This window comes from Struthio camelus, chromosome 3 (genome assembly GCF_040807025.1).
Source record: "Struthio camelus isolate bStrCam1 chromosome 3, bStrCam1.hap1, whole genome shotgun sequence".
In the NCBI taxonomy this organism is placed as follows: Eukaryota; Metazoa; Chordata; class Aves; order Struthioniformes; family Struthionidae; genus Struthio; species Struthio camelus.
Window position 1 is genome coordinate 65,623,702 of NC_090944.1, and position 24,326 is coordinate 65,648,027.

Here is a 24,326-nt window from a genome sequence, read left to right on the forward strand (position 1 = left end):
TTTACCCGATCTATTAGCTGATCAGGTAATACAATAAGTAAGCAACACTGAGATCAATCCCTTAAAAGGAGCACTGAGAGGAAAGTATTATTGCTACCTTTAAAAAGCAATCAAACCACTAAAAATTGCACCGACATTTAACTTGCTAGATACTATGCCGCAGCAAAGAAAATTTTCTAAGAGAAATATGGTGATTCAGGAAGGACAATGATAGTTAAAAAGGGTCAAAAATACATGAACAGTATATAACATTGTAAAGCTAGGTAGGATACTAAATGCTTTTTAAAGCATTTCTCCCTAACTTTTTTGTCAGAAGACAGACTATGAACATGAGATAATCTCTCATTTTAAACTCAAAGTGTTATTAATATTTTTAGAAAGGTTTATGTAAGATCTCTAACAATCTTTTATATTATTGAGTCTCACTGTGTGAGGGTCCTATGACAGAATGACTCCTTTCTAGAAAAAGTGTATCGACTCCTTCACACTCCACAGTCCTACTCATAATTAAAATTAGCACTAAAGTAAATTAGATACTTACTATAGCCTATACAATAGACTATGCAGAAAACAGAGCAACTACATTTTCCATTGAGATGCCTGTTTATACCAGTAAGCTACGAATTACTAGTTAAAATAAGCTAAATGCCCAGTAAAGTAGTGTCATCTTTGTTATTTCAGCTACCAATCTGAGGTGCCTTAAAAAGCCAACCCTCCCCCCTGAATCCTGCCACCACAACTCCAAGTAAGCAATTCTTCGAATGACATTTTAGGATAGTGATGCAAAAACAAGAAATCAATGTCACTGCTATGCACATTCAGCTTTCCTGTTACTGTCTGTTCATCCTTCAGCTGGCACACATACCAAGCCAGTGAGCTTATCTATCCAGTGGACAAGATATTATTTTCTCATTCCATTAAATGATGTTCTTAATTTTTTTTTTAAATACATGTAAATATTTTTGGTCTTCATAAGAGATAACAAATTAACAATTTTGAAACTGAGGCCCTTCTTCTACCAGACATAAGGTATGCAAGGAGGTATGCTTTTGCAGGACATAGTACGTATGCATATCATGACTCCCAATGCCAAGAAGTCATCTACTTCCTCAGTAGCTATACTCTACATCTTTCATTCTAGTAGCACTGCTATACTATTACTGAAAAAGGTAGGGAAAGGAACCACATTTACATATACAGTACTTCCATCAGCAGCATTCTGAAAGTCATTTTTTTAAAATAAAAATTTCCTCATTTCTCTCTCAAACATGAACTTAATCGAGTGAAGCGTTCTTGCTTACAAAAGCATTTTGGATTTGGGGTTTTTTGTTCTGCTTACTTTGTGTCACTGATGCAACAGCAGAGGTTTTGGGCATAAACCAGGGCACAGAGAAGAACTTTCGTGTTTTGTGCAACTTCTTTTATGAATGATTTTAGATGAAAGGTCTTTCTCTTTTTAAAGTGAATTTTAAAAGAGGTCAAACATTCAGAACTGTATTGCTCATGTTAAAAGACGCAATCCCATAATCAGTGAGATTTTTTCTTATTATGAAAACAGTGTTCCCACAGAGAAATAAGGGTTTGTCCTCAAAGATGCAACTGTAGGACTGAGTCCAGAGCTGTCACTTGACGCAGTAGTGGCTTTCATTATAGCACAGGAATATTATCTCCTCTGGATAAACAAACACATTTCCTCTAGCTGGAACGACAAACCTCTATGAAAATGTTAGATTATCTCATCATAGATGTAATTGCTGTTGCTAATCAGGAAGAAAACAAAACACAGGACACAACAAAATATATTAGAATTAAAAGAATTAGAATTATTAGAATTAATTATATTAGATTATAATTAACAAAGAGCACAACAACATTGTCATAAAATAAAGAGTCTTCATAATTTTGTCCAAAAAACCCATTCATATGAAATCTAACTAAAAAGATGGGGTAATTGTGTCCTCAAAATCCAGATGGGTATAAAATCATTGCAGTATTTGACATAAACAACATTTACAGCATAATAGTGAAACCAGAAGTCAAATTTTAGCAGCAATCAGAGGAAACAATCCTAATCCTTTATTTTTCTTTTAATTGATGAAGACATTTTCTCCACATTTCTAATTCTGTCAAATTAAACATTTTTCACTTCTACATTATATTTACAGATAAAAACCGACAAGGCAGTAAGTAGGATTTATTGCTTTCTTTGCTGTACCTGACTGCCTTTCCCAGTAGAGTAAGGAATGAATATTTCAGTGCAAAAGCACGAAACGAGAGCAGAAAAATGAACAAGGACAGACTGCTTTGTTTCTCTTCAGAACATTAAATAGAAATCTTTTCAGTCTAACAAATGTTGATTTAGGTTTAAAATGACCTGTTAACAATGAAGAACTCCTTTAAAAGAGTTTGTTCTAACACCTTCTTCAGTGAAAGACAATCCAGGATTTTTATTATGATTGTATCTTATTTTATTTTTACCATGAAAGATTAGAAAAGCTCTAAAAACGTTTGTGCTGCACTTGAAGTACCAGAATACTTGAAATAGCATAAGCTGAACTATTTGAGCAGCTTCAATACTAACTGGCATAACACTTAAGTGTAATATTATTTGAAATCATTTCCTGTAACATATTTTCAGTGTTTATGACACCTTTACAAGTTACCAGTTGCTGACGTTAATTCAGCAGCAATGACTGCTTTTACAATTACTTTTACCTTAACAGGCACAGTCTGAGTTTTGAGTTTAATTTCAGTCAATCCTCAACTACCTCTGACTGAGCCAAGTCATTTATGCATTATCTGTGCTATGAGGTGAAAAGATGGTTAATAACCAAGATTATAATAACCTAGATTATTATTATAATAACCTAGATCCAAGCTGAGGGGCAGCCTTGTAACCACTGCTAACAGAAGGAGTCCAAGTAGCCTTCGTCTAGGACCTTCTCAGCTGTAACTGTATTTATTACCCTCTGAGAACCAGAAGTGCTAGAGAGTACGTTTGGAGGAATTTCTCCAGGGAATAGATTGGGCCCAAGTCAGATTTATTAGTTTTGGGTCAGCCTTGGTCCTGCTGGACCTGAGGAGTGCACATGTCAAACGCCACAGAAATGCATCGGTCCCTCTCAGGCCCAGATGTCATCCCACCAAGATAAAGAGGATTGTGCACACAGTGATGCTACAGTCACCTCTTGGCCCCTTGGCAGTCCGAGTTTTGGGAAAGCTTTCCGGTTGGTAAGCAGAGAGTCAGACCTGCATTGTCTGGGCTGTCGAACCCGCTCGCAGGGCCATCCCAGGCCTCTCTAGCCCGCACAGGGAAGAGCAGACTTAGGTGTTGCAATTTTGAATAGGCATCATTTACATTCAAAAGCACAAAGAAGGAAAGCAAGCACACTTTAGCTTCTTTACAAAGGGAGATTTGTCACAGCTTGACATGAGAATTTTGACTGGACAGAACAGCATTGTTTAAAATCTTCTTAAAATAAAAACAAGCCAACCTCCCTGAAAATCAGCAAAACAGAACAGCTACGGTTTCTATCCCATAGGAAAACCAGAAGAGGGAGCACAAGTTAACTTGTTACACAAGTGCAGTGGAGGGCCATTTTGGGGTTGCTAGCTGAAAGAAAATCCCAGCAAAAGGACCAAACTAAAAACACTTAGTCTACTAAATGTTCTCTGTCATTCCTCTCTCATTAAAATTCTCATCAAAGCAACACTAATTTTCATCCACATCTCTTACACATAAGAAGAGTGTCAACTGTATTAAGCAGGAATAATGTTACATTTTAAAATAACTATAATCTAGGGTCATTTCCACAATCTTGTTAAACATCTACTGTTATACAGTGCTGGGCTGTAAATATGTTAAAAGACAAACATGTATACTGGTTTCCACATAAGCAAACCTAGAAAACATAGATCCAATAGTAAAAGGCGACGTTATCTCAACATAAGGCTGAAACAGGCAGAGCTTAATACTTTTAACAAGACCTTCAGTACAGGAGCCCCAAAATTGTATTTGACACATGAAATCAAAAGGCATTAGAGAGCTCAAACCTTCTGAAAACTCTGGGCACTTAAGACGACATGCCTATTCAAGAACGTGCACAGAAGTTTCCAACTTTTGAAAACCTTCATCTTAGAAGTATTGCAAAAAACCTTAGCGGACCCTGTGATCATGAGAGATTCAGACAACTTGCAGTAGCTGTGAGCAGGAACAGCTATTTCCAGAATACGTCAGTATGCTAGGCTTCAGTACGTAGAGACTATGCTGTATATGACGGGGTACACTACTCTAATGGATGGAATCTCCAGGATTGAAGAACATGACAAATACCTATTATCCTACAAAGTAAGCTAAAACATACTTCAGGCTGACTAATTGTTTTTCTGGAGAAAATCTAATTAGAAATAGATAATACCAAAAAATGCTTACAATTCTACAAAAAAAAAAAAACTATCCCATGTTTTATTTGATTAGCCGTTTTTGTTATATTTGCACTGATGTCAAGAAAATTGATTTTCTTTTCTAGCTGATCATTGTACCAAAGAAATCACACAGTACCATGGAAGACACCTCCTGCACCCCAAAAGACTGTATAGAACTTAATCAAATGGAAGTAACTGGATTAGTTAGATTTCCACACGTAATCCAAATGTACATAGAACAAATAAAAAATTAACTATCAGCTTTAGCTGACATACAATTATTTCAGTTGCTTTTTAACTAAAGAACTCTTAAGAAAATATATTGTTTTCTAAAATCTTATTTTAGGAAAGGCAGTAATAAATGGTACAAAACCTCATGCAGAAAGAAGGCAAGGCATAAAACTAAGAAATATCAGTGTACAATAACACATGCACCTCTGACTTGTACTCAAAGTTGAAATGAGGGAAGGAATTGCTCAATACTGTAGAATTAAAAAATCATGAGGGAAGAGTTTGTTCCAGTTACATTAAGTTATTTTCTTGAGTGTTACTTACGCAGCTGTGTATTAGAGATTGCTTATGTAGCTATAAACAACAAGAACAAGAAAACAGGAAGAACTTTTAGACCAGAAGTGACAGAGTAACTGCTAATGTATCCAGTAATTTCAAAAAAGCATTAACTTCTTTTTTTTAGGTTTATGAATGCTTGCACAATTAGAAGTTAAGCTACAATCCATTAGCACCTGGAAAGCATATGAAGTGATCATTTAATAATATCTCTGGCGCAATTAATTCTGGAACAGGTGGTGATGAATGAAGCAAGCAAACCTTAAGTATTTATAATTTTTTTGGTACAAAAGCCTTTGAGAATTCCTTATCCCAAATTCAGGGCTACCTTAACTTTTCAAGAGGTGTACACAGCACGCACAAACAGTAATGAGCTGCATTTGCTGCATATGTGCAGCTCAACTGGGCACTGGCAGCTGGCTCTTGGGGCCCAGACCCTAGGTATCAAAACTCATGCCGTCAGAAAGCTGTGCTGAAATTTTAAGATTCCGGAAACCCCACACAATTTATTTATAAATAAACTGTAAAATAGCTCGGAGTCCATAAATCCATGTCAAAGATTTGGGATGCCATTCTTAGGTCATGTCATAAATAGAAATGAATCGCTAGAAGAGTCTGGAATCCCAAGTCTCCAGTCCAATAAAACATATGTTTCTAGCAACGGCAGATAGCAAGCTAGCAGCCATTAAAACTGTCAGCAGCCCATGACTGCGCCTAAACCTGAAAGCTAGTGCAAGTTTTAAATCTCTGATTTTTACATGATATCGAGATAACTGGAACATGGTATTAACCCACTATTTATACCACATTACATCCCACTCAGAGTCCTGGACAGTACTGACTGAGGCACCGTACAATTGCACAAACGGAAGATGAAGAGACACTGTCCCAAAGAACTAACTCTCCCCATAGAAACAAACAAACAAACCCCCCCAAAATGCCCACAACCTGCAGAAGTCTGATATTTAAATGCTTGGATGCCAGTGAGAGACATGGAGCTCTGCTAGTCCTAGAAGCAACGACGGGACTAACGCGAGGCAAGTATGTCAAAAGCTCGAAATATATGACATATATTTAGATCTCAGTTCTTCTACAGTTAAGGAAGATAATACATGTATGTGAAAATATACTGGATGTAACGTAAGTAAACACAAATGGAATTAAAAATATGGCATTACAACGGAAAGTCATTATATTGTGAAGCGATACAGAAAACATCTGGATGTCATCTTAGAGGTTTGTGTTTTTCCTGATTAAGAAAACAGCTGCCTTAGTAAAATTACTCATATCCACCAGTAATGAGGAGTATCTTTTAGCACAATTCCTCTGTTAAGCCACAAGCATCTGCTTCCTAATTTTCTTTTTATTTAATCTTGTGTACCCAGCCCAAGTGCCATAACAACAAATTTAAATAGCTGCCTCATTTTACATCTTGCAAGCTATCATATCTAAACAAAGAATAGCACTTTGCATATGAAACTCTCCTTTCAAGCAGGTGACCATTGAGAGGTGATTTGCAGCACCATCTGTGTGAAAGGCGGGGTGGGATGGAGGAGCCTAATAAATGTTGCATCGTGAATCTATAATTACATCCTTAATGCAGCACAAAGCACTAACAGAAGGTTTCACTCCTGGCCTTGTAAATTTAGCTGCATCTTTTAATTCCAATACCATTAATTGATTCACCGTAAGGCAAGCTCCTAGACCACTGCAGCAGGCACATAAAAGGCTAAATAAAATCACTTTGTGCAGGTAAAGGGTGTTCCATTAGCTTTTTGCTGTTACCTCAACAGCAAATAGAGAGCTGCCTGTAAAATCTGAGGCCAGCATTACGTGACACTCGTAAGCTTGTTCCAGTTGCTAATGGTAAGAGTTTTAAATGATGCTTGTTAAACATACAAATACAGCAACATGAATGGGATACTGAGTATTCCTACTTTTATTGTGTTTCCACTCTGTTCCCCGCCTCCAACTTCATTTAGCTATTGGAATATTTTACTCCAACAGCAGAACAACAGTTTCATGAACTTACTCCTCAACTGGCAGGACTGCGGCAACCAGATGAATGAGCAAGTAGCAAAAGTGGAATTTCACTGTATGATTCACTAGAACTAATGGTGACTACTTACGAAAGGATCAAGGTCTCCCATGTTCTGCCACCCCCCTGAGGTTGAGTACTAGCAAATGGGAACCTGCACAGCTAATCTTACCAGCTTACTTAGCCAATGGAAAAAAAAACCTGACTGCTTTATCTCTTCATTCCACTCCTTCTTCACAGACTCCTCCACCTCAGCCAGTGATCTAAATCAAAATTGGTGAAATTGACCAACTTGAGAGAGTCCAGTGGAGGGTCACTATGTAGGTGAAGGGGCTGGAGCACAGGACGTATGAGGAAAGACTGAGGGAAGCAGCTTTTTGCTTAGTTGGGAGAAGAGAACGTGAAAGGGGGATCTAACAGCAGCCTTCCAGCATGGAAAGGGAGGTAGCAGAGATGATGGAGACATGCTGTTCTCACACAACAAAAGGATAAGAGGCAATAATTGCCATTCACGTGGGAGGTTAGACATATGGAAAAAATTATTCATCGTGAGGGGTCAAACACAGCAAAGGGGGAACCTCCATCCTTGGAGGTATTCAAAACTCAGTGGGACGGGGTCTAGACGGGGACAGAAGAAAAAATTAAAAACTACTCCTTTACAGTGTTTCTTCTTCTGTTTAAACACATATTGACGATAATGAGTATTCAGTAGAAATCTATTTTTATATTAAGGCTGTCTCAAGTTGAAACATTATTGTTATCCCTGACACTGGAAACATCCTAAATATCTTTGAAAAACATAAAATGGTCACAATTACAAAGGCAGCATTACTGTGTTAGATTTATGGCATGGATCACTTTGGAACAAACTATTTGATTATAAAACTCTGTCATTAATCTTTCTCTGCTTCTCTGCCACAAGCAGCTAGAGACTACTTCTGCTTCACTTTTTTATTTATGGAAAGGGAATCAAGAGTTTTTATCTGTTCCAGCTGTACTAACTGTTAGAACAGTAGTTCCTCAGATTACAAGTAGACATTGATGACTGTCACATCTGCTAAGTGTAGAAACTATTTTTCTCATTTGTTTTGGCAAATTCCATTAAAAACAATGGGATTTAGAAGGTGTCATTCAGGTAAACTCAACCTGTATCTGCAATTCTGTGCAAACAGCAAAGGACTTAGCTTGATTCTATGGCAAGTGAGTTTTGTAATGCCAGCAGCTACATTGATTATGCCTTTTAAGAAGTTACTCCTCAGGGGATAGGAATACATTAAAATTTAGCTTATTCCTTAAGTTCCTTTCTCCCTAAGATTTCTGGCACGCTACTTTGCTGGATATTTACATAAGCAATGTAACAAGAAGAAACTTCTTTTGTACAGTAGGAAAGGAACATGATGATTGAAATCAGTACTTACTGTTGAGATTTCTCTGAAAGAAAATAGATGCTGAATTGTCTGATGAATAAAGTGCTTATATGTTTTCCTTAAATTAAAAATAAGAAGTGTGAAGTATCTTGAGTTTCTTTTAATGTAAAGCAAACAGAAGACTTCAAGAGAGGAGGACTCTAAGTTAGGAAGCTGCTTTTATGTGGTAAGTTAAATCATTGGACAGACTAATTGACTTCCTTTCTGTTTACCGTAAGACTGTTTCTCTTACTGGACAAGCCATAAAACTGACTAAAATATAAGAAGGCAAACAGTCATTTACAATTCTTAAGAGTCAGAAAGAAGTGCTCTGACTGAAGACGAGTGCTGCCAGCAAGTCATAAATTTATGAGCAATGCCCGTGCTCTTCTGAATTCCCTACAGTTAAATTTTTCTTACCATTAAACCTGGAATTCATTTCTATAATTAAACAACCATGAAGTGTTCTCCCCACAGATGAACATTACATGACTTTTGAATGCAGTGTATATTTGGAGGAAACAATGGTTAGAGGTATCCATAAAGGTTTCAAGTACTTTTATTAGCATATACAGATATTACTAGGTTACTTCTCTTCCCCACACTCAATTCAAGTGTCCCAAAATACTACCACTCACCACCTCCTCTTTGACTACTAAAAAGGAGAGCTCTTTTAGGTACATTTTACCTTTTATATAAAGAATTTTTAATGTTCAAAAAAAAGTGCATCATGATCTTGAATTCTACACATTCTGTTACAAAACATGTCTGTCAGTCAAAAGAAATTGGGGAGTTTCTTCCTGAAAGAGGAGGAAAATGCATTATCCTGGCAAAGAGAAAAGAAAGGAGAAAAATAAAGCATGACAGTCACACAAATATTTTTTGGTTTTCCCAAAGCTCCTGGCTCCTGGAAACCGTACTGTTTTCTTTCCTTTGATTGACTGAATAGTTGACCTGACCAATCCTAGACAGAATACTTTGCAGGATTAACTAAAATATTTTATTTATATATGATGATACGTAAATTAGAACACCATAGTAACTTAACTATACTTTCAAGATGGGACTAGACATAGGAAAGTTTTAAAAGTCAGATTTACAAAGAGGCATTTTAGCACCAGCTAAACTCAGTTCTTTTATTACTAACTGCCCTTTACGAAGGAAGTGGTTGAGCAAGAAGTTGTTGTCACTGTCTCAGCAAGTCTCTTAGTTAGGCTTTGGGCCAGCTAATAAACATATTAACACATATCCTCCAAGAAAGTCAGAAAAGCTGATGGCATTTAACAGCAGAGCAAGTCTCTCCAGATGCACTGAAAGCTTAGGGCCATCCCTACAGTCTCCTGTAGCAGTGTGGCACTGTTTGCCTAGAACATCCCAGTAGGTATTGATCTTGCCCGGAATTAAGATGATGATTTGTTCTTCCCCCTTGAATAGAAACGAAAATAAAAGCAACTCTGTAGAGAAAAGACTGAGCATAGGCTGAATGACGTTTGTAAGAGAGTCCCTACCAGCAGCAAATGCTGATGAGGAGGTTTGAGTTATTCACTGGTTTTGCATGATAAAAGGAAAAAGATTGAAATTGTCTGTATACTGTGAATGATGTTTTTAAGAACAAGTTGGGAAAAATAGCATCCTTTAAAAAATGGAATTGTGAGCTGCTGACTTTGTTCTGCAGCTGTTGGTTTGAAGGAAACAAAAAAGGGCTTTTAAAGAAAAATGGAAGAGAATGAGTTTCACAGCATATCCCTTTCACATGACGATCCCCAGAATCTACTGGACTGTAAAAATATCTAGCCATGCTTGCAAAATTAAGGACAACATGCCCCCCAAGGGACAGCATGACTTTAAATCACTAACAGGAGCAAACCAGCTTCCAAAAACAACTAGCGTGGTTGTTTTCCTTAGCCTGCAAGAGCAGATGACTGCCTAAAGGCTGAAGAAAACAAACAAACCAGACACATCCAGTTCCTCAGATTAACTAGTTGCGGAGCCTTTGTTACATGCATCTGAGTCACAAGAAACAATGAAACTAGCCCCAAGATGCCAGAGGGAAGACTGTTTTTTGTTAATTGAAGGTTGATTCTGCTCCAGTAACACTGCTGCTGAAGTGGTTCTTCCTTGTTTGCTGTCAGGGTTTTGTCAGTTTACACAGATTTTACACAAGCTTTTGAGCCTTCCTGTAGCTGAACGACCGGAATCTCACAACATTATACTTTCTTAACTAATTTTATTTGAAGGGCTGATCAAAGTCAGGTGGGTTAGCATAAGGAAACAAAGGTGTTTAAGTGGAGAATATCACAGCTGAACACGACATCAGAACACAAAACCCAAGTCCTTCAGAATATCTTAGCACCTCCTGACCTCTCTCATATTTTATGCATTACTAGAAAATTAAATGGTAGGGTAATTGATCACAAAACATCTGTGGAAGTACAAAAGTGTGACATGTCCATGTCAGGCAGCTTTTTCCACATGCAGCTTGGTAGCAGTAGGTTCCATAAACTAAATCTGCTTAGCTAAGGAATTCTGGTACCACCACCTAATGTGCCAAGTGCAAAAGATGCCTTCTCAGCCTTTACAACTCTATACCCATTCAAATGCAATAACCTTTGCTGATCAGGAACTCCGTGACGGTTACGCTATCTCCAGAGGATAACATTTTTTGCATTATTAACAGCTAAATGTTTCATACTCATTTGCAAAAGACTTGCGATGTAAACAAGGAGCCAAAAACTGAATCTGCTGTTTAAATATATCCTAAACTATGTTTTCTTGATGAAAGCAAGCTAGATTTCTACAAAACACTGTCACTACATATTACTTGTCTTTTCTTTCTTCAAATCTTGATGGAAATGATCTTGCTCATCTCTCTTCTCAATCTTTGGCTTGAGAAAAGTTTGCAGTTTGCTCATTACTGCCCAGTTAAGCCTATACCTGACAAGCACATATATTCACTGACTTGAGAAGAACAAAGGTTTGCCTTTCATATGCTCCATGACAGCTCTAGTTAGGGACAATCACCTGCCAAATGCCCAAATACCTCTTGGTATCAGTTGTGCTGGAAGTAGCACAGATTTTTCATGTGAATATCTTTTCCAAATTCCTAACTCAATTATTTGCCCATAGGGTGCAAATACAGCCTGTGTATGGCAGAGACAAGCTTTTGGCACAGAACAGACAGCAACCGCACTCATTTATCAGCCACAACATTTATCAACGTTACTCAACTGTTGCATTTTTACAAACAAAGGGCACAAAACCAGCACGTGGATTCCTGCACTTACTGGAAGATCTGGTAAAAATCTCCACTCTTACCTTTCCTTTCAAATCTTTCAGATTTCTATTGTTTGAAAAAGCACCAACAATAGATCCTGCCAAAAGATATATAGGTCAATTAGCACTCTGCATAAATCAATCCCAGGAGTTCATGCTAACTTAATGCCAAGAGCCTTGTTTGGGTCTGTTTCAGATTTGATCTTCTGGGCAAGATGTATTGCTAAATCCAAAGGAGACTAAAAGGATATCTGTTTCTTTAGCAGCAAACATGCCATTATCTGTACCTTTTGCTGAAGGCATGAAGTGCATGCAAAAGCAGCAACAATGTCTGCTTCTGATGTGAGGCATTCAATTTCCTCAATGATCTTCAGTTAGCTTGAAGCAGCAGGACTTATAAGTGGCACAGAACATGGTGTTTTGTAATGAATGTCTGATCAGATCCTTAAAAAAAGCAAACCTGATGAGATTTAACCTCTTGCTGGAGCTTCATAAAATGAGTGTTGTACTCCAGTACCTTTTTCCAACTTCTCTCAATGCATGTCACGACATCCCAGGGAAAATGCAAGATCCTAGTGCAGAGAACTATGTCTTTTCTTAAGCCCATCAACAATGAAAACATGCTAGTAGTTTCTCCCTAGGATACTCTAAAAGGTATTGGGTTTTTGACAAATACCCTGTGTGGGACATTCTCAGACAAAAGAAGGAAGCATCTTTCTTAACAACTCTCTCTAATGTATTATCCACATCCCATTCCACCCTCCAAAATCTCATGCCCTCATTTAGCAAGAGTAAGGCTCTATGGAAACACCGCTTCCTAACTATACTCCATGATCTTCATGCAGACAGACTCTCTGCCAATTTTAGGTTCAGATTCAGTTTTTTAAATGAGAAACTTTCCTCATTTTATCATATACTTACACTTCTATTCACTTGATTTATATTTAAAATACTTAGAAGTAACTCTCATGCATTCTTTAATAGAATTAATTAAACTTTTTGCAAAGAGATTCAAAAGTTGAAGGATTCTTTAAGAAAGTCAAATTTGGAAATCTGATGAAACTTCTTAATAGTTTCCTACAGAATGAAAAAGCCAGAAATCTTCTACTGAATGGTTCATGCTTTTATCTTCTCAAAGCCATTAAGGAGAGGAGGGCTATTTCTCCCTAATTCTCAACTTAATTAAAAATAACTTCTGGATCAGAATCAGTCTATGGAGACACAGCACAGAACAGAATCCTACAAAAAGTGGCTAAAAATTAAGAAAGAGCTAGTTTACTTTGTGCCCAGAGTAAAATGCAAGTGCATATGCTTTATACCAGTATTTTTTTGGAGGAAAAAAAACAACACACTAGTAAAACGATGCAGTAGAATTTGTTACCTTTGAGACACCTAATTATCCTTTTATTATACATCCACAGAGAGAATATAAATATGTATTTTCCCAAATATTTTATTTTGCCCATAATTAAAAAGGCTAAATTAATGCTGATCTAATTCCACTCTCAGCACCAGCTGAGATATTTTGCTGTTCCTTTCATTTGCAGAAATAATTTGGATTCTTGGTATTAAAAATATATATATGTAGAGAGAGAGAGAGAGAGAGAGACAGAAAGAGAAAGATTATTCTTTAGATATAAATAGTATATTTGCAATAATCTCAATATCGCTTGCAAGTGGCTCCAAGGAGCCAGAAATAACATACTTAGCCATATCTTGTGCATTTTCCATTAAACTTGAAAACAGGACTACACCACTAATTCTAAGGCAACACATTGTTATTCTCCTTTTACTCAGCTTTATTATTGCAATAGTATTTGGTGCTGCAAAGTGACAGAAGTGAATAACAAGATACATGAAAGAAATTAATGTCTTCAGGACTGAATTTCTTTGTTGATATACATCGTCCCTGGACAGACTGTTAATAACATGCCATTTCTTCTGTAGAGCGTATTAGTACATATGAAAAGAATTCTTATTTCAGGTCTACCTAGAACTGCTGCTCTAAAGGAAAGCACTGGCACTAGGATTTCTTGTAGTCATGCCCTCTCCAACTGTTCTGTAGAACCACCATCAAGTGAAACTGCAGGGGCTGGTTGAGAGCCAAATCCTCAGAACAAACAAACCAGCTCCCTCTCAGCTGCTTGAATTCTACTTAATAATATAGCTTGTGAGTTCATGTCAAACATACCAGCTGTTACAATCAGAATCAGATATTACTTAGCTCTCATTATCATCCATTCTCCCTTCTAACGTTTTACCAGCTTTAGCATCACACAACAGTAGTCTGAGGTGAGCAGGGATTTTTGTTAAAATTAATGCAATGAGTGATGAAGAATTTCTATTTAGTTATTTCTAAACTTAATGTATGAATGCAAAGACATTACAAATAAGCCTGTCTTGGGATAAATTTAAAAAAAAAAAACTCCCCAAGCATACACAAACTCCTTTTAGTTATGCTGAAGGAAAACCTTTGGAAATGAAGTTGGTGGTCAGAGTTCTAAATCTCTGTTTTTCAGACCAGAATTGGGGCACTGGCTCCTAGTTTTATAGCAGGCTTATGTAGGGCAGCTGAAGCACGTACCACTGTAGCTCCTTTTTCTCCTCTGCTGTAGATAAACAAACTCATGGCAGACAGCCGAAAGAGGCACATACCCACTGCTGAACTTCAGCAGTGGGTAGTTCACTGAATTCATGTGAATTGCCACTGTTTTCACTTTACATTAATACCAGTTGCCCTGAGGGTCTTTATCATGAGGCAAAAAAAACTGACGGTAGTGGCCATGTTGCCTGGTGTAGAGGTGACAGGCTCCAGGAGGCTTCAGTTACTTTCCTTATACTCTGGTAGGAGTTCCCAGCTATGGTTTACATCTGTGGATGTCAGTAACCCCGAAGGAGAGAGGGAAGAGGTGGAACAATGAGAAGCAAAATGTAAATCAAGTAGAAGACTGAAAATTAGCCCCTCTGTGTTACTGTTCTTTGCAACTTCCTCAGCATTGTGTGTGGGGCCAGCTTGAGTGCCAGCAGCACAGAGCAGCTGAGCAAGTAGCGCTGGCAGAAGGGGGACTGAATTATCAGGAATGAGGCAGCTTCCGGAGCATAGGAAACCTATACTCCTATAAGGGATGGGTTTCACCAAGAGCCAGAGTATAACTGCACTGTACTATATTTTGATGCAACTAGCACAGAAAGAGAACTGTGTTAGGTCTATTAAAGGTCATGAAGAGATCGAAATATTAACAGAGATTACACCGACTGTGATTCTGAGAAATAATAATTGGAGATTTTACATCCTTCTCTGTCCCTGAGTAGACTGTAAAGGTTGCATCAGGATGGGATATAAACTGTGTTTTTATACACTGCAATGACTGCTTCTTGCAGAGACTCAAGAGTCTGTAAGAGAAAGGGCAGCTCTCGGCTAAGGTAAACATGCTACTGATCAAAGAGGAACTAACAATTCAATATCTTATAAACAAAAGGTCCACCTTCACAATGTTTAAGAGAAATGAAAGAAAATCAAGGAGACTAGCTGAAATGAACTTAGAAAGGAACAGCAGAATGGGTAAAGTGCTTGGAGGTGACATGGAGACCATTTAAGAAAAGAAGAAGTTTCAGAGTCAAAGATTCTTAAATCAAGACTCAGATGACTTCTGCCTTATGTTGGTCTGACAGTAAAGAGGGCAATTATAAGCAAAAGTGTGTTTTGTCCAAATAAGGAACACAGAAATGAACAAAGTCTGACAAGTTAAAAATAATCACTATTAAGTGTTTTTTGAGGAAAAACTTTAAAAACTTATAAAAAGAACAACTGGAGAGGGAAAAAGAGAGACAGCCAGAGAGACATGAGGCCTGCCAGTGAGCCAGGAGGAACAATTAGAGACATATTTGTAAAAGGAGCTCTACAAGAAACAAAGACATTGCGGAAACGCTAACTTTGCACCAGTGTTTAGCCTAGAAGAGCCTGGGCAGGTTCCCAAGGACAAGCCTAACTCATTGTCCGAATACTGAGGTTGGGCTAGACGATCTCCTGAGGTCCCTCCTGTCCAAGCTGAATGACTTTAGGGTTCTATGAAATAGGAGTTTAAAAAAAGAAACCAATAAAATCAAAGCAAATTATGAGGATCATTTCAGAGCTCTAAAGGAGCTAAAATATTGAACTGTTGAAGTACTGATGTATCATTTAAAGTGGCAGCAGATGGATGGTAGGTGGCAAACACAACCCAAATTTTAAAACAGGGCTGTAGAAAACTACAGGCAATTGCAGTCTTCCAGTTTCTACCAAATATGGACAAATAGGGAATTCTAGTGCCAGTCTGAAGATGGCTGAGGAGGGATTAAGTAGCATGCGTATAGAAGTGATCAAGCTGATGCAGTATGCCTGGAGTTTCAAGCAGCATTAGAAATCAAGCTTTCAGGACATAAAAGGAAAGTCCTCTTGTTCAATTAGTGTCAAGTTAAGTGAAAGGAAGCAGAAGATAAAACAAGTGGTCAATTCTCACACTGGTGAGATAAGAACCCCTAGGGATCTCTAATGGAACTTACATTGCTGTTTGGAAACAGGCCAATACCCTTCTATTTGTGGCAAACTTCATCCAGCTACTCTTCAAGATTTAGCAAAACAATGAGTTTTCTTCATAAGAGAAATCTCTAGAAGGGAGGAAAAGCCAGATAAAAATAATTACAGGCAATTTCTGTAGTGTCTAAGTACTCTCTGAAGTCAGCAATGTTTTGTGGTCAGCCTGGCAAAAGCAGCTCAAGATCAATAGCATCTTCAACATTATTTCCTGTCTACCTCTCACTAGTAGACAGCACTACCATCACTAATAGATGACTGTTTTAAGTGAGCAGTGATGAGGCCTGAAGTCAGCTAGGAGGCCAAGATGATCAGGTGAGGTCAAATAACTGCCCTGCAACACCTATTCTAAATACAAATATTCCTAAGTGAGTGATATATAATAACTTTTTATTTTCATTTTTTCCTTTGATTAAAAGTTGGTAGAAAGCACTATATTAAACTGATAAAGTCCAAGAGCTATCACCAGGAAGAATGTATTTTTTCTTCATCCTGATCAAGATAAATTCCCATTCCTTCAATCAAACATAGTGCTAGGTAAGAAATTCTGTCGCATTTCTGCTCCATGCCATGGAGAGAAGTGGCAATACAGACATCAACTTGATCATTACCAAATTTATTTTTGTGAAGTCTTTATTCTGAGTGAAGTCTTTATTCTGAGAAAAGAGAAAGTCATATTATGCAGAAAGAACAGCTGCTGAACCCAAAGTATTTTCACTCAGAAAATATTTGGTCACCGCATTTAGAAAACAGCAAGACTTCAAAAGAGTTTGGGAACTTGTCTATGTGATCTAAAAGTCACATACACCTAATGCACACTAGATTTCCTTTTGGAGCTAGTCATACAAACAGCAACTGTCATTGAAAGCTCCTTCCATTTCTGCCTGTGCAACTAGCCTTCAGTAAGACAGTCATTTTAAGTAATTTATCAATAAGAACCAACTATCAATAAAACAGAAGAGAAAGTTGATTTTTTTCTTTTTTTTTTTAAAGTATCCATATACAAGCGTCAGTGCAACTATGAAGACTGCAGTGCTACAGAGAAATAATGTTCATGTCACCTCCATAACTTCCAAGAGAGGTCTTAGCTGCTGTCGGAGGGCATAGTGTAGTCCTTCTCCAAAAGCTAATAAAGAATTATCTCCTTATATGACTGCATATGAACTGGATTTTTTTTTCCAGGTTTGCAAAACAGGGGAACTTGTTGCAGACAATACTTTTGACTCCTTCTGGCATACCAGAAATTTAGCATCAGGTTGGTGAATACCACACAGCAGTTAAAAACACTCTTCCTCCTTACTAGACATCTTACTTTCCAGTGCAAACATGAAAAAGATCATACCAAGTTGCTTAGAACAGGAATCACATGGCTGTTAATGGATTCAGCTTTATTTCATTTAACAAAATGATCTAGAAAGCATGCAAAGAAATTTAGCCTATTTCTATATGTTAAACTTGTCATATTACAGGCTCCTCCAGATGCTCTCATACAAACGAAAGAAAAATCAACACTAGCAGCACTTTAGAGGAGATAGTTTTATTTTTAATAATTCCTCACAGCCACTACCTCAGGGATATACCAGGAAAGTATTCACATGCAATATTACTAGGAGAGACTTAAAAACAAAAACAAAACAAAACTAAAAAGTCTCCCAAACCCACAGCAGTTCTTAAAAAGTAACTTCTCTTGAAATCAAGTTTTCTGGTATTTGTAGCTATTTTACAATTGAAGTTTGATATTTGACTGCAATTCTTTCTAGCTTGAATTTAAATAGTAATCATAAAAAAACTGATTTAAAGTGTATGACTGTTCTAGGACTTCTATACAGTTCAAATTAATTCTAGTAAGGCACAAATTCGAGGAAGTTTAATATGAAGCAGCTCATAGCTCTATTTAACCACACACTTAGCAGGCAAAGTATTCTATTTGTTCATTTCTTCAATTAGCCACATTGGCGCCTTTATCTGAATGAACGACGATGTGAGCAAGGTGTTTTAGAATTTACTCAATATGACAGAATATTCTCTAATCATGATTAGTTAGACTTACAAATGATTATGGGACGTACAATATGGTGCCGCTTTGGATCATTAACCATGGAAATGTAATTCAGAAGTACAAACAATTATTTCTGTCACTCCTTTTACTGAAACGCCGTTTTCTTTAATTAGGATATTGACAAGTGAGCACAGCGAATATAACACTTTTAAATAGTTAATCTGATAAAACAGTATTATGAACTTTTTACTGAGAATGTTTAATTCTCCCTACTTCACCTACACACACACTGCTCCAATTTCTTAGGGGGGCCCACTAATATAATGAACCTAAGGAAGATGAATGATATCCTTTCTAGGCAGGTAGCCAGACTCTGGGGGACCTAAGCCCACTCCACCCCTGTCAGCAGCACCACTGAAGGACAAACTGAAGCAATAAGGGGACCAACACATTGCTGCATAGGTGCTTTGTCATCAGAAGGGCTGCACCCAGCTCTTCCCATATTCAGCAGCTGGTTATTGCTTCGGTATCTTAGATATAGGAGACAAATCAAGAAGAGAGTTTCACTAGTTTTGAGAAAGGCAGAACATTTTCCAAGAGGTCCAGGAGAAAACATGCAGAGTTATGTTTTCTAAGCCACTATTACAGAAGATGAGACCATCATTCTGCCTCAAACAGCAGAAGTCTATGAAAGAGTATAAAAAACATTGGCAAGTATTGAAGGTATTTTTCCCAGCCCGCAGGGACTCAGGGCTTTCCTTACTTAAACGTGTTATCTTCCTTTTCAGGAGCTCATTTCCCTTCCATCAATGAGTCAATTCATTTTGAGAACTGACATTAACAACCAACGTCAATAATATCCCATGGCAAAGAGTTCCACTTAATTATGTATTGTGCGAAACACCCTCTTTTGTTTTAAATGTGCCACTTCCTCATTTCATTTGTACCACAGAGCTTTATTAACATTAGTACGGTTATAAATCTAGTTCAATATAGTGGTAAAACTGCCTCCCTCAAGGTGAAGGAATGGTTGAGAAGCAATGACTAAGTATTATTTAGGAGAAGTTACAACCATTGATTAAAAGCGAGACTTCACATCAACAGGCACAAGATGCAAACCATCAACATATATATATGAACTTAACATCACTGATGACAAATTGGTTCAGGCTTTTCGTGGCAGTCAGTCACCACTTAATTTAAAGGCCTTAACGTCCTTTACCAGCTCATTGTTTGCCAGGAAATATTCTCTACAACTGTCACAACCAGTTAGCAATAGGATACACTGAAAAAGCCCACTACAGTTTATGAGAAGTAGGTTTGCAGTGAAAGAGACTACTGGTGGAATACAGCTACATAATCATAGAAGCAAGAGTCTTTAATTCTAAGCCACTCTTAGATATGCTTATTTCTTGGTTGCTGCATTACTGTAGGGAAACAACTGATTTCCTTCAAAAGTCAGAGATGAAGCATTAGGTAAATGTTACGAAGATGAAACTAGCTACTAACCCTTTCTCTTTTTTTCGTTACTGTTAAGTGCAAATTTGAAATGGGTTGAAAGTGCAAATTTTTTTCAGAAAATTGTAAGTTAAAACACGCAAAACTATACATTTTAAAACATTTACATATATTTTCAATACCACTTGCACTGAAAACACAGTGTTTGCACAGAAACATGAGAAATAAGCAGGTAAGTCTACTCAAGGCATAATCAGAGAAATATTGTCTCCTCAAAACTACTAAAAAGTACATAACTTTCACATGGTAGTGAATTTTAACAAAAAACTAAAACATAAGCAGTAGAATTTGAGACAATTTAAAATGATAGGTTGAAAACAGAACTTCACCTAGTAATTAGGAAATTTATATATAAAAGAAAATTATATAACTTAAGGTTTTGTGGAGTTTTCACAAATTTCCTGTGAATTTAAAGAAATCTGATGCTAAGTTCAATTTGTGATTTAAGAATTTTAATCTGTGTTATTCCTACAATAAAATACTATTATAATCCATTGACAGGAATGAGAATTTAAATTAATAAAATTAAAGACCGAGTGCCAAGCCAAAAATTTGAAATAACACAGTAGCCCTCTCCAAATGTACTACAGAAATAACTGCATTAGTCAAAGCTCTTAGACAAAATTGCGTCTTTATCCTCTCCAGAAACCAAGACAGGCTTTGTGATAGGACCTTTGAAACTCAGTACTGAGAAGGCAATAGAGATTAATCAGAGATTTACCCTCTAATGACGTTCACATGCATAGGCTTACCAATTTTTCTCTTTCTTAACATGTCTTTTCCTTTCAGCTGAAGTTTTGGTTGCATCAGAAAGGCCAATGGCTTTGCTAGAGGTATAGTTTATAAGTACAAGGACATTCTCCAAGCTGATTTGAGAAGTAGGTACCCACTGCACCAAATCTACCACTGCCACAGCATTGGCATTGCATAATTACACATTCCAGCACAAAGCCCAGTAAGAACATACTGCGTGTGATTTGAACTGAGGAAAAAAAAAAAAAAACACTTAACACTTCCACAAAGTGATTGCACAGATAGAAGCAAGACAATTTAGAGGAGAGGTCTTTGCTGGACAAGTCAAATTTCAAAGATCTAAATAAGTTTATTTCTGATAAATAAAAGAGATTGTTAATCTAGGAGTTATCACCACCTAGATAGGTAGTTATTTCAAACAAAACACGTGAAAACGTCTTACCTCTTCTCCTGAAAGATAGTAAGCTGAAAGGAGTCCACCAACAAAACGGATGTTCACTTCAAAAACTGAAATTTCTGCATTCTGGTGGAATAAACAAATATGGTTATAGTCCCTATCTGATACTTTATTATAAGAAATATTATCCCTACTGCATTTATAGATTCTGATTATGTTTCCTTATTTTCCTTATTTTCAGCTAGAAAAAGATTAAGCTTATTTTTAAATATACGCAGGCATTACACTACAACAGCACTGAACAGCAAAACACAGAAGATGGAGGGAACACGATCATTATAGAACCTAAAGCATTTTAAAGAATTTCCTTCTCTTCCTCACTTAAAAAAAAAATGCTTTATTCTTCCCATCCTATTTAACTTTTCATGCTTTCCACTTGCTTATGAGGTATTCTATAATTCTATGCATCTAGCACTTTGCACTTTTGCCCAGGCACAAAATATGTATAAGACTGGTACCCAGCAGTTGGGCTTCTAAGCTTTCAGCACATAAATAAGATGTTTGACTCGTGTGTTCTGGGTTACTCCTGCTTCTAGTGTTTTTCCATTTTCTATTTCCTGACATGCGCTATTGCTGTATCAAACATAAATCAATGCATGGCGGGGCTGCAGAATGCTCTTCCAAAGGGCTTAAAGGTTTTTTCCTCTTTCAGCTATTTTTTGTACTTTTTTCCAGTTTAAATGTCAGTTTATATAGGAAGGAAGAGGCTGTTCCGAGTTTTCCGTGAATTTTAAATTGTAACAAACTACCTTCTTAAGTACCTCTAGGTTACTTATTAAAGGTACTATTTCATGCCTGTCAGTTTTCAGTTCACTCCGATTAAGTAAAGGTATCTAGACATGTTATAGAAGATTGTTTAGTGTTTCATCAGTTGTGAAGGTATAGACTTCAAAAACACTTACTGGCTTTCTACAACACGTGTCGTCCACTTTGCCTTAGACTTTTACTTTTCTCCTTTTAAAATCTTTTGTGCAGATCCCCCTCTAAAAACTGGAAATATTATTTCACCCATAGAATAATTGCTCTGATTAATATATAATTCATATGGTATGCAAATACATGCTGATGTGCTTTTTTTTTTAAATACACAAATATACAACTCTCATGGACAGAGCAGCCATCACACACCTCTGCCTACTGAAACTTCACACTAGGTAGGCATCAAGTGTTAAGACTGCAATCTGAAAAAGCCATCATGCTAGTGTGCAGCACTGCTCAGAACAAGACAAGTTTCTTCCAAGAAGATCATTTTAAGTGTACCAAAAACTTTGCTGTTTCTACTCATGAGATCCTCTCCTAATATTGATCTACTCTCATTTTTTTTGGTGGGGGAGGGGGGCAGGGGGTGGAGAAGGACTTAATTTTTGGTTCCAAAATTCATCTGAGATTTCTGTTTTTAAGCGCTCAGTCACTGTCCCAGTGAGACCAGTAAGAAGTGGAATGAAACAACTGGCAATGGGTATTCAGTTCAGCTTTAACTAGTATCATTTCTGTGCATTTCTATTTTTTTTTCTTTTTTTCGTTCTTATACCAAGGAATATGGTTAACCTGAGGAGACAGATAAAACATTTAAACCCTCTAGAAATCTAAACCACTAGACTGCACAGCTGTTCACCTACCAAGCAGACTACCTGTATAAGAAGAGAAGTTTACATTCGCTAAAGTCAGTGCAGAAAACAGCCCACAGAGAACTGATCTGACTTAAGAAAAGCTGATCTCATCTACTGAAGAAAGGATGTTTGATAAGGGAATGACAGGGACAGCTTTCCTGGAACTTTAGCTAGTCAATATACACCCTTTTAAGAAATGTCTGTGTTTTAGTTGAGAACTTTCTTCCAAAGATTCTTTCCATCCCAATCCGGAGCCTCAGTATATGCAAAGAACTTTCTTTTCTTGGATGTGGGAAAGTTGAAGCTGTTAAGAGTTAGATATTAGGCAAGGGAATGAGTTAATCAGGTATCTCAGACACTTGTGTTTCCTATAAGGACTGAATTAAACTACTTTTTGATTTTGAATTGCTTGCCAAAGTAAATCCAGTGGTAAACAAGCTCTTCAACTGAACATTTTTTCTCTAGAACCTTACATTTTACCTCTCTGGATTTAATATTGCTATTTAACTCACAAGGCATTGCCATCCCTCCAGGAATGGAAAGGCCCATTAAGAAAAGCTCAGAATATATGCACTGACATCTATTTTTGGAATTCAGGTAAAAGACAAAAAGAATACTTTGAAGTAATGTGAGAATAAAGATTTTACTTTCAAACCACCAAAACTAACTCCACTGTAATTCTGCATGTTTGTTAAACCGGAGATCTTTTAGGACATTTATTGAAGGTACTCATTGTTTTAATGTCGTCAGATTTCCAATCAGATTTCCACTTGCACACATCTCTGAGGTTTTGTTTGAAATCCTCATCTCTTACTAAAATCTTTATTCAAGCCACTGAAGCACATGCAGAGAATGAAACAGACATCTCATTAAGCGTAGATTTGAAAGCTGTATGTTTAATAGGATCGGTATTCCTAAACTCATTATACCAGGCTAGTATCATTCTGGGAAAGCACACAGATTATAGCAACTTGTAAAACATGTAAAGAGCTTTTATGATTCCATATCAAAGAAGCATTCATCTCTACAGGAAAAGTTCTTATTAGGAAGTAGTCTGTTAAGAAAAGTGGACGCGTCCTAGAAGAACACTGCTACTGCTATATCAACTTTACCCTTCTTCTCCAAAACCCGACAAATATTGCCAAATAAAAAAATGCCAAGTTGTAATATTAGCTAGTTTGTGTTACTCTGCATCTCTATTTTATTTGCAAACCTGTGCCCGGGCCCACCTACCCTCAGCTACACCTCTCTTTCCTCACTCTTACGTAAACTGGAAGACTAAGTCTGTAATTGGTAAAGTGGTGACACTTCAGCCGTCTGTGGTTAAATTTATCGCCTAAAGCACTGTTCAGACAAAGCTACTGTCAGCTAGGCTCTCTTGAAGCCTTTGTCCTATGGGATGTCTCCAGTTTCCTAAATATCAGTATTCTCATCTTTCTGGGTCGTTTCCTTAGCACACCTCTTTCCTGAAAATTTTCCTCTCCACAAATTCATAAACGAAGGCCAAAACAATTTCCATCTATGTTTTCTCACAGGAAGTCATCCTTGGTCGTAAACATAACATTTGAAATAGGACACAGTTTTATTTATCTAGGATCAGCTTCCACCTGGCATTCATCAGCATTGGTACTTGCTCTGCCATTCATAATTCAGTTGGAGAAAATACTGTACGCTTTCTCTGCGGATGAGTGTATTTAGACTTATTGA

At 37.1% G+C, this 24,326-nt stretch overlaps 1 protein-coding gene across 1 annotated transcript in view; it reads right to left on the reverse strand.

Annotated features, from left to right (window-relative positions):
* Positions 1-24,326, reverse strand: part of MAN1A1 (mannosidase alpha class 1A member 1) — a 145,611-nt gene that overhangs the window by 69,010 nt on the left and 52,275 nt on the right. The window contains exon 4 of the mRNA XM_068938155.1: positions 20,995-21,075. Coding sequence (XP_068794256.1) covers positions 20,995-21,075 — 81 coding nt within the window. The remainder of the gene's footprint in view (positions 1-20,994; positions 21,076-24,326) is intronic.